This window comes from Schistocerca nitens, chromosome 1 (genome assembly GCF_023898315.1).
Source record: "Schistocerca nitens isolate TAMUIC-IGC-003100 chromosome 1, iqSchNite1.1, whole genome shotgun sequence".
Classification (NCBI taxonomy): Eukaryota; Metazoa; Arthropoda; class Insecta; order Orthoptera; family Acrididae; genus Schistocerca; species Schistocerca nitens.
In genome coordinates, this window is record NC_064614.1 from 712731708 (window position 1) to 712743978 (window position 12271).

Sequence of the window (12271 nt, forward strand, 5' to 3'; positions counted from 1 at the left end):
CCTCTCCTCTCCTCTGCTCTTCTCCTCCTCCTCTCCTCTCCTCTGCTCTTCTCCTCCTCCTCTCCTCTCCTCTGCTCTTCTCCTCCTCCTCCTCTGCTCTTCTCCTCCTCCTCTCCTCTCCTCTGCTCTTCTCCTCCTCCTCTCCTCTCCTCTCCTCTCCTCTCCTCTGCTCTTCTCCTCCTCCTCCTCCTCCTCTCCTCTCCTCTCCTCTGCTCTTCCTCTCCTCTGCTCTTCCTCTCCTCTGCTCTTCCTCTCCTCTGCTCTTCCTCTCCTCTCTCCCCTCTCCCCTCTCCCTCTCCCCCCTCTCCCCCCTCTCCCCCCTCTCCCCCCTCTCCCCCCTCTCCCCCTCTCCCCCCTCTCCCCCCTCTCCCCCCTCTCCCCCCTCTCTCCCCCCTCTCTCCCCCCTCTCTCCCCCCTCTCTCCCCCCTCTGCCCCCTCTGCCCCCTCTGCCCCCTCTCCCCCCTCTCCCCCCTCTCCCCCCTCTCCCCCCTCTCCCCCCTCTCCCCCCCTCTCTTTCCCCCTCTGCCCCCTCTGCCCCCTCTGCCCCCTCTCTCCCCTCTGCCCCCTCTCCCCCTCCCTCTCTCCTCTCCCTCCCCCCTCTCACCCCTCTCCCCCTCCCTCCCCCTCTCTCCTCTCCCCCCTCCCTCCCCCTCTCTCCTCTCCCCCCTCCCTCCCCCTCTCTCCTCTCCCTCCCCCCTCTCACCCCTCTCCCCCCACCTGATGCTATCTATTTCCTGCACTCTCCACCAGACAATGCTCTTCTCTTCCTCCACCCGTATCAAAACCCACTACCAGGAACAGGTGGAGACTTCTCTTGAGATATATGCTTGAGCATCTGAAGTAGATGATTTGCCCATGAAGAAAAAGAAGTTGGTAAAAACAGCAAAAGGAAATAGAAATTTAATATAGGTTACAGATGTGAAGAAAATAATGCCTGTGAGGAGTAAGTGGAGAAAATGAAACCAGTTGGTATACTTTGACAGCAGATAATGGGAAAAGCAGCTGAATAAAGGAGTTATCCTCGTGTCTAAAGTAGCAGTCTTTTGATAATTTATTAACAGTTCTGTGATTCTATTTGCGATGTTTCACCAATTATTTTTCTTTGTAGGTCTGATTAAACTACTACAATCAGAAGCTGAGAGGTGGAATGGTAAGTACTTGAAGCTGGATTAGAATTTTCCAGATTTAATTTGCTTATAAAAAGTATGTAAAGGGCTATATACAGAGCTTATGCACTATAAAAAAAAATCTCAAGTTTGTGCTTCTTTCTGGTACAATTTTGTGCTGTTGCCCAACCAGAACTATCAGTTTATGAAATAAAAAAATAGGGTTTCACAGCAGAGAATTTAAGCGGTATTGTTGTTACAAATAATAAAATTGATAATCTTAATTATTATAAATCATAGAGGTATATGTGGAGCTGATTCATGTGACAGGAAAACCAGTGAGGAATGGTTCTGTAATGTGACTATTGGAGGCGTACGTAAGGGACTTGGATTGTACCATATTTATCCGATTGTAAGGCAAAGATTTTTCCCAGATACATAATTTGAAAAGTACAGTGTCACCTTAGACTTGCAGATTAAACTATAGCTACTGCTGAATCCAGTGGTTTTATATTTTTAATGGATGATTATAGGGTCATCTTACATTTACAGATGAAGCTTTGGTCATTGAGGTTTCGTACAAATTTATTTTGAAGAATTCCAAAGGATAGCACTTAGCAAATTGTACTTACATTCGAATAGGTTTGAGATTTCCCGGTGTGCCAAAGTGTTCAATACAGACATTTGATTTGCAGCACTAGTGCAAGGGATAGTCAAGAACCTATGAACTAGCTACTACAACAATCTAACACTTTGCTTAAAAATTGACAGTTTTGTTAAATACAGGAGCAAATAGCATTCAGTTCTATCAACTTACGAACTTTTGTTATATTTGAACAGGTTTGCAATAAAAATTCTCGTAGATCTGTAGGGTACTGTATACATACATTTATGCTGATTTATACATAAAGGCAACATTCAAAGATGAAAATGTTTCCCTCAAAATCCATTACTTGATTCTGAACCCTAGTTAGTATTTCATTTGGTTGTGAGAAACTGATTTACCAAATGGGTTGCCAATGAGATACTCAGTCACTGTTCATGTCTTAGAATACTAGGAAAATATGTTCCCAGCTTTAGAACAAGATGATGACATTCATGTGAAATGAGAAAGAAAATTAATCCAGAACTAAATGTCTAACAAATGAAAATCTCATTAAACTGACAGCAGTTGTTGTCGCAAGAACAAATTAGAGTAGAAAAATGCGTTGTGGAGATGGTACCAACAAACTTTACTAATCGTAAGGACGAGTGAAAGTTTGAGAATTGGACTAAATAGTGATTGTGATCTTTTATTTACATACTAATAGCTATTCTTGCATATTACTTGCATCATAGAAGATACTGCCATCCGTGTTTCATTGTTGCTCAGTGGTAGCACTACAGAATGTTTGGAGGGGGAACAATTACACCAGCTTGGCTGAGAAGTGAGAACTAAGATGCAAATGCCGGGATGGTTCCTTTCAAAGGGCGCGGCCGACTTTCTTCCCTGTCCTTCCCTAATCTGATGAGACCGATGACATCGCTGTCTGGCCTCCTTCCCCAAAACAACCAATCCACAATCGCACATTTTCCTGCAGTAGTTGGCAAAAGTCTAGATGGGAGCTAGTGGCATACTTGGTGTTTTGTGTAGCAGTGTTGTTGACGTTCATAGTGAGGTACGGTGGAAACACTAGGGGGGGGGGGGGCGGGGGGTGTTAGCTACTAGTTCTACACAGATAATGAGAGAGCAGTGTGCAGACAATATGTTTGGCAAACAAGACACATAGTAACATTCTCACATCAGTATAGAAGTGAAAGCTGTTATTTATTCAGAAAAGAACTGTGTTCTGAGGTGCCACAGTAACTACAATCACAGAAATCCTAATGTATTCGGAAGAAACGCCAAATGTGTGTGACAATGTAGGTATAAGTCTCACCGCTCTTCTGTTAGGATTATGAAGATTATTTAAAATAGTGATACCAGAGATGACAGGCTAAACAAAAAAGCAGTGAAGATAAAAATTAGTGTAAACAGGTACTTTTTGTTTATTTCTTCTTGTATTATCAAAATGTAGACAATCAATAAGTGGCAAAGTTTAGAATATGTTTGTTGTGAACTTTTTATGCATATACCTTAGGTCAGTAAAATTTTGTAATTTTGGTTGGTTAGAATATGTTAAAAGAACATATTTTTCACAAGGATCCTCTTAAAAAGGAGGGTCATCTTATAAGCAGGGTCACCTTGTAAATACAGTACATTGCAGTGTTTCCATTTGGAGGGAATATGAGTAAGATTTATGAGGAGACACCTTGATTTAACCCTTCATTCTGCACTTTTTTTAGAACACCAAATAATTTTTTTTTACTTGAAATTGTTCAAAGGTCTCAGAAAAAATGTTGAAAAATAATACCGTCTTAATTGTGCAAAAATACTTAATTGTGGAAAATATATATTTTTTACATTTTACATATATTAAAACTGTGTGAAAATTACAACATTAATAAGCATTTGTTAAGTATAAAAACATAGCTTTAAACACCAAATGAACAATGGGTTATGACAGAATTAATGGTAGTATTGAACATGGATGGATGGCACTTGTCTTCAGCTGCTATGCTATGCGGGAAAGTAGTTTTTGACTTTATTTAAACATAAGTTTCTTTGCACTTCTCACAGATGAAAAATGTATAGCATTTGCAGTTACGACATTTGCATGTTTTTCTCTTCTCATTCTACACTGGCCAGTGATTAAAAGGATCTAATCTTATATTCTTTGTAGTAAAAATGATCCTATATATTTAATCCTGTTGATCTCTACTGGACCTGTGCTAGCTGGTCTACCTCACTTTTTTGCTCCAATACCAGTCTGTCTAGAGTTTGAGCCAATTCAGTCCTAAATTACTTCTGGTTCCTTTGCATGTCTGCTGTTCTTTTTTCAGTGCATACCCATCTGTAGAGAATCCATGCATTTATTATGATTACATCAATCAGATGGGAAACAAGTGTAAATACCATGTTTGGCAGTTGCTGTGTAATAAATCTATATTTCCCATATGTGATTTATAAATGGAAACAACAGCAGGACTTGGTACTATTGTGATCACTCTTGTTTCTATCAAACTTTTTCACTTTCAATTTTGGCAGCTTGCTGACAAAGATAGACAGAAAATAGACAATACTATTATCTTTGTACAAAATGGAGGAAATATCTATTTTGTCAGTGGTAGTAATATATTCCTCAGAATATCCACATTCTCCTTTATTTTAAAATTTGCAGTTTGGTATCCTATTCCTTTGAATTGTTCCTACATGCTGAGTCTCTAGCTTGAATAGGTATATGTGTAGGAGGTATAATATCTGTCAGTAGATCTTATGGTTCTGATTTCTTGGAATCTCACTTAAGAGGTGAATTTCAACATTACCAGATGCTCAGAAATCTGGTTCAGTAGGAAATGAACTGCTTTTCTTTCTGAATAAGTCAGTTTTTTTGTATCTTTGGATGGTTTTCAGGATTTTGTAGTACTGATTTATCAGCAACAAGTTCATTATCATTGTCCTTCAAAACATTATTTGAATTATGTGTAGTCCCTCTATTAGTCTCATACTTGTTATCACCATCTACAGATTCCACATCATTTACTGTTGTAGGATTTCCACACAAATTGTCCAAATCTAAGTTATCTTCACTTGTCACACGGACATTCTAGGCCCACGGATCCTTCATAAGTTGTCATTTCATGTAAACCATTTTAAAAATATGAGAGCGACTCCATTCTAACAATCAAACTATCATGAGGAACAAGAAGAAAGCGACTGACTAAAACACTAATTCATAACAGTTTGTGTGTGTGTGTGTGTGTGTGTGTGTGTGTGTGTGTGTGTGTGTGTGTGTGTGTGGGAGCATTACTACACACCATTGCACATATACAAACAAAATTGATTCATGTAGTACTTACATACTTATTAGCAGAAATAAAAGGTGAACTGAACACTGTATGCTCTCTAAAGCTGCTGCTGTTGTTGTTGTTGTGGTGTCCTATCAGCTGATCGCTTCTTTTAGTAATGTCATAAATTTGTTTTTTCCCCAGTAGAGTTGTGTAGCTCATTCTATCCATCTGATCTACAGCATTCTTCTGTAGCCACATTTCAAAAGCTTCCATTCACTTCTTATCTAATCTGTTTATTGTCATTGTTTAATTTCTGTACATGAGATGAATGCCTTCAGAAAACACTTCAGTCTTTAAATTTATTTTTATTGTTTACAAATATTTCTTTTTCAAAAATACTTTTTTTCGTTTTCTCAGTCTGCATTTTATATCAGCTCCACTTTGGTCATCATCATTTATTTAGCTGTCCAAAAAATAGCAGAACTTATAGGGTGACAATCATCGAAACATAAATTAGTAACAAACTTGGTGTGCACCCACTTTATTCAACATGTAAACGTCACTACTGATTTTTGGATTTAGGTTATGACATGTTCGATATGCCTGCCATCATTGGCAATGATGTGGCACTGATGAACAGCAAAATTCTGCATGGCCAGCAGAAGTGTCGGAACATTGATGCTGTCAATGTCCTTCTGAATGGCTGTTTTCAGCTCACAAGGGGACCCTCCATACTGTAAATCACAGATTTTGATGCACTTCAAATATGTTGTAGAGGCACTTACCCCGAGTACCCGGCTATGCGGTTTTTTAGCGACAGGCCTTGGTTTTTGTGAAAATAGATTTTGAAGTTCATTGCGCACTTTGTATACCCGCAACATTACAGATATTCCAAGCAAGGCAGTGTAGCGCAGCAGTAAAGGTTCACGGCTACCGTGCTGGAGGTACCGTGTTCGAATCCTGCTCATCAAAATCGACCTAATTTTTCAATTTTATTTCAAAGAATATCGTCAAGCAGTGTAAGGTGTGCGAAATTATAAAGATATATTTAATTATTAATTTTTTGTCATACAATATTACAAAATCTCATTTTTCATCATCCACATTGCTTGACATGCCAGAACAATATTGTGGGTGATAATTATAATAGAAACAACCGAAGCACAAATTTTTGCAGCTCCACGCACATTTTATGAAAGCAACCGTCTTGCAGGCGCACTGTTTCTTCATGAGCGATACTGGGAAACTCAATTCTTTTGTGTTCAAAAAGATTTCTCTTTCATCTGCTAATTTCGGTGCGAACCGTGCGTATCTAATCATGCTTTCAAAATTAGGTGTGCTGAATTGATTTTGGATTAGTAAATGTAATTTTATTGACTCTTCCCTAGAAGTGATCTCTATTGTCTTTCATTAAGTCGGGAGCATTCTGAATAATTTTCATGAAGATTTTCACCTGTATGTAAAAATAAACATAGCAGGGCTGGCAATAAGGAGTGCACTTTGGTGTGACCACTTTTAGGGTGCAGGTGTTTGCTTTCCTTTATCAGTGAATAGATGATTGTATAAAGTTGAATTGGTTTGCCCTCCCCACGAATAGATAATGTACAAAAAATTTTTCTGTAACACTTACGGAAGAATTACAGAACGCAAAAATTCTTCGCATACCAGTTTCGCGAACTTCCCGAATTTGGTACAGGACACGACTACATTTCTGTATTTCCCAGTTAATTCATCTATTCATTTTTGAACTTTAGGACCAAATTTTCGGGACGGTTCTTGCACACATAAAAAACATACAGGATCACCTTTCCTGGGGCTGTTATGGTACACTGGGCCTTATAAGAATGAGTAGTCTTGTTTAAATCTTTTGTTCAGTGGAGAACAGTTTTTTTCCTTTTTCGGAAAGTGATGTATTATATGTTGCCTGATACTGGCAGCCAGTTTGATCAGTGTTGATTACGAAGTCTAGGTCAAAATTCTCCATAAGTATTCTTGTTTGTATGTGGAATTGTTCAGCAGCTACTAACAATAAAACTTCATCTATTGTCACAAATTCTTTAGAGCTGACGAACTTTGTAATTTTTCTTTGCCGAATTTTATGTTTTTTCTTGAATCACTCAACCTAAGCTTGGCTGGCCACGAAATTGAAGCTGTAGAGTTCTTGTTGTCACCTGGTATCGGAATTTTTTTAAAATTATTTTCACAAGCCATTCTCTTTTTTATGATATACTCAACATATATTTCATGTCAATACGATTTACCTGTTCCAAATGTTGGCTCGCTTCGATGAACCTTTCATAAGTCTCACAATCAATGGTTCTCCATTTATCGAGACAAGTTCCACCTTGTTTTACATCCTCTTTCCATTGATACAGTATCAATTTATGTTTCAATCGAGAAACTCCATGAGATTGCGTACTTTACAAGCTACATTTAGGATGAGCTGCTGCAAGAGCGACTGCTTTTTCCTTGTAGGACAGAGGCACATAATCTGTCGGTTCTGGCGCAAACTCTTCGGGAACGTAATCACCATCTTCCTCTATCCCCATACACTGCAAAGTGAAGAGTTTTATTTTTTTTACGTTCATCTGAAAGAGAAAATATTCATAAAAAAGTAAAACTTACCACATCATATTCTCCCTATTCACCTTCTTCGTTGAAATCTATCAATTCATCATCAATAATTATTTATCTATCGGCCAAGAGATCCTGCATTGTGATATACATCTTATCACCAAATTGCAATGGAATTGGTAGAGATCACACTAGGTGGTGTATTCGTTAAGAGATTCAAATCGTGGAGTAGATTTTCGGCTTATTTAATGGCATTTGTATTTCTCCTTTTGATTCTTTGTTCAACTCCTCGACATGTGGATCTTCTGGCTGCACTACTACAGAAACACTTTGTTCTTCCATTTCACAGAATTTTTCTAACACATTGCACTAGAGAAGCCTTGCGAGCAACTGACGCTGTAGTTAGATGCTAATGTAAAGAAATGCAACTCGCTTCCGCATTGGCCGCAACTAGGAGCTGGGGTTCCCGTTACAGCTAACGGTATTCACGGGAGAGGAGACGATAATGGGCGGAGATCGATTTCAGGTAATACAAGAAGTGACTGTTGTACAAACATTTGGAACTCCAACTGCAAACCACAAACGGAATGAATATTTGAAATAATTAATAACTGAATATCTCTTTATCATTTCACATACGGGCTTCGTCGCTAATCCAAAGCATACAGCACATATTAATTCCCATTATGCCTGGTGATGCTGAGGGAATTAGATTAGGAAATGAGACACTTAAAGTAGTAAAGGAGTTTTGCTATTTGGGGAGGAAAATAACTGGTGACGGTCGAAGTAGAGAGGATATAAAATGTAGACTGGCAATGGCAAGGAAAGCGTTTCTGAAGAAGAGAAATTTGTTAACATCGAGTATAGATTTAAGTGTCAGGAAGTCGTTTCTGAAAGGATTTGTATGGAGTGTAGCCATGTATGGAAGTGAAACATGGACGATAAATAGATTGGACAGGAAGAGAATAGAAGCTTTCGAAATGTGGTGCTACAGAAGAATGCTGAAGATTAGATGGGTAGATCACATAACTAATGAGGAGGTATTGAATAGAATTGGGGAGAAGAGGAGTTTGTGGCACAACTTGACTAGAAGAAGGGATCGGCTGGTAGGACATGTTCTGAGGCATCAAGGGATCACCAATTTAGTATTGGAGGGCAGCGTGGAGGGTAAAAATCGTAGAGGGAGACCAAGAGATGAATACACTAAGCAGATTCAGAAGGATGTAGGTTGCAGTAGATACTGGGAGATGAAGAAGCTTGCACAGGATCAAGTAGCATGGAGAGCTGCATCCAACCAGTCTGAGGACTGAAGACAACAACAACAACACTGTTTGTTGATATTCTTTGAAACAAAATTGAAAAATGTGGCTGATTTTGGAGAAAAAAAAATACACAAGCAGGATATGAACACGATACCTCCAGCGCAGTAGCCGTGAACATTTACCGCTGTGCTACACTGACTTCCTTGGACTATCTGTAATGTTACGGACATACAAAGTGTGCAATGAACTTCAAAGTTGATTTTCTCAAAAACCAAGGCCCATCGCTGAAAAACCGGATAGCCGGGTACTCAGGGTAAGTGCCTCTACAACATACTTGAAGCACATCAAAATCTGTGATTTACAGTATGTAGGGTCACCTTGTCAGCAACAGTTTTGGGTTTATTGCTGTACATCTTGTCTTTAACATAGCTCCGCAAAAAGGAGTTGCATGTTTCCAGATCCTGAGAAAGTGGTGGCCTATCGAGGCCCATGCCAGAGGCCTCCAGGTACCCAGAGTCAGAATGAGGTCCCCAGAGTGCTCCTCCAGGACATCAAACACAATCCTGCTTTGGTGGAGTCGAGCTCCATCTTGCATGAACCACATCATGTTTTAAATCAGGGCCACTTTGGATAATGGGGATGAAATCATCTTCCAAAACTTTCATGTACCATTTGGTAGTCGCCGTACCATCAAGGAATATCCCACTGATTATTCCATGACTGGGCATTGCAACCACACAGTCACCCGTTGAGGGTGAAGAGACTTCTCTATCATGAAATGTGGATTCTCAGTCCCCAGATGTGTCAATTTTGCTTACTGATGAACCCATCCAAATAAAAGTGGGCTTCGTCGCTAATCCAAAGCATACAGCACATATTAATTCCCATTATGCCTGTGTCCACCTGTGCACTTTGAACATTGTAACACAAAATGTTCAGAAGCTATTACAATTTTATTTCATATACACTCCTGGAAATTGAAATAAGAACACCGTGAATTCATTGTCCCAGGAAGGGGAAACTTTATTGACACATTCCTGGGGTCAGATACATCACATGATCACACTGACAGAACCACAGACACATAGACACAGGCAACAGAGCATGCACAATGTCGGCACTAGTACAGTGTATATCCACCTTTCGCAGCAATGCAGGCTGCTATTCTCCCATGGAGACGATCGTAGAGATGCTGGATGTAGTCCTGTGGAACGGCTTGCCATGCCATTTCCACCTGGCGCCTCAGTTGGACCAGCGTTCGTGCTGGACGTGCAGACCGCGTGAGACGATGCTTCATCCAGTCCCAAACATGCTCAATGGGGGACAGATCCAGAGATCTTGCTGGCCTGGGTAGTTGACTTACACCTTCTAGAGCACGTTGGGTGGCACGGGATACATGCGGACGTGCATTGTCCTGTTGGAACAGCAAGTTCCCTTGCCGGTCTAGGAATGGTAGAACGATGGGTTCGATGACGGTTTGGATGTACCGTGCACTATTCAGTGTCCCCTCGACGATCACCAGTGGTGTACGGCCAGTGTAGGAGATCGCTCCCCACACCATGATGCCGGGTGTTGGCCCTGTGTGCCTCGGTCGTATGCAGTCCTGATTGTGGCGCTCACCTACACGGCGCCAAACACGCATACGACCATCATTGGCACCAAGGCAGAAGCGACTCTCATCGCTGAAGACGACACGTCTCCATTCGTCCCTCCATTCACGCCTGTCGCGACACCACTGGAGGCGGGCTGCACGATGTTGGGGCGTGAGCGGAAGACGGCCTAATGGTGTGCGGGACCGTAGCCCAGCTTCATGGAGACGGTTGCGAATGGTCCTCGCCGATACCCCAGGAGCAACAGTGTCCCTAATTTGCTGGGAAGTGGCGGTGCGGTCCCCTACGGCACTGCGTAGGATCCTACGGTCTTGGCGTGCATCCGTGCGTCGCTGCGGTCCGGTCCCAGGTCGACGGGCACGTGCACCTTCCGCCGACCACTGGCGACAACATCGATGTACTGTGGAGACCTCACGCCCCACGTGTTGAGCAATTCGGCGGTACGTCCACCCGGCCTCGCGCATGCCCACTATACGCCCTCGCTCAAAGTCCGTCAAGTGCACATACGGTTCACGTCCACGCTGTCGCGGCATGCTACCAGTGTTAAAGACTGCGATGGAGCTCCGTATGCCACGGCAAACTGGCTGACACTGACGGCGGCGGTGCACAAATGCTGCGCAGCTAGCGCCATTCGACGGCCAACACCGCGGTTCCTGGTGTGTCCGCTGTGCCGTGCGTGTGATCATTGCTTGTACAGCCCTCTCGCAGTGTCCGGAGCAAGTATGGTGGGTCTGACACACCGGTGTCAATGTGTTCTTTTTTCCATTTCCAGGAGTGTAGAAGCCACCCTCATTCTGCCAGTAGCCTTGTCAAAGAGAGTGGAGGAGTGGACAGAGGTTCAGGGGACTCTCTTGTCCTAGGGGTGGGAAACTGTACCTGAAGGCGATTGACTCAGCAATGATCAACGGTATGAGGATGCAGAAGGCAATGGACACCACTGCATTAAAGACACGTAACGTGTATCCACAGAACATGTGGCTTGTAGTTGAAGAAGTGTCATGATGAACTTTCCATTGGTAAAAGATTCTTGAATAGTCCACCATCCGGATCTCTGGGAGGGGACATCAAAGGGGAAGATTACCATGAGAAAAAGATTGAATAATCAACGGAAGGTTAATGTTCTAAGAGTTGAGGTGTGGAATGTCAGAAACTTGAACATGGTAGGGAAACTATAAAATTTGAAAAGAGAAATGCAAAGGCTCAATCTGGATATAGTAGGGGTCAGTGAAATGAAATGGAAAGAAGACAAGGATTTCTGGTCAAATTAGTATAGGGTAATATCAATAGCAGCAGAAAATGGTATAACAGGAGTAGGATTCGATATGAATAGGAAGTTAGGGCACAGAGTGTGTTACTGTGAATAGTTCAGAGATAGGGTTGTTCTTATCAGAATCGACAGCAAACCAACACCGACAATGATAATTCAGGTATACATGCCAACATCACAAGCTCACGATGAAGAGATAAAGTATATGAGGATATTGAAAGAGTAATACAGTATGTAAATGGGGATTAAAATCTAATAGTTGTGGGGGGACTGGAATGCAGTTGTAGGGGAAGGACTAGAAGAAAAGGTTACAGGGGAATGTGGGCTTGGGACAAGGAACGAGAGAGGAGAAAGACTAATTGAGTTCTGCAACAAGTTTCAGCTAGTAAGACCCTGTTCAAGAATCGCAAGAGGATGAGGTATACGTGGAAAAGGCCAGGTGATACAGGAAGATTTCAGTTAGATTACATCATGGTCAGACAGATTCTGAAATCAGATACTGGATTGTTAGGTGTGCCCAGGAGCAGATGTATACTCAGATCACAATATAGCAGTGATGAAGAGTAAGCTGAAGTTCGACAT

General features: G+C 41.6%; 1 protein-coding gene across 1 annotated transcript in view; it reads left to right on the top strand.

The window, feature by feature from the left end:
* Window positions 1–12271, top strand: part of LOC126259886 (uncharacterized) — a 110762-nt gene that overhangs the window by 79519 nt on the left and 18972 nt on the right. The window contains exon 5 of the mRNA XM_049956962.1: window positions 1109–1150. Coding sequence (XP_049812919.1) covers window positions 1109–1150 — 42 coding nt within the window. The remainder of the gene's footprint in view (window positions 1–1108; window positions 1151–12271) is intronic.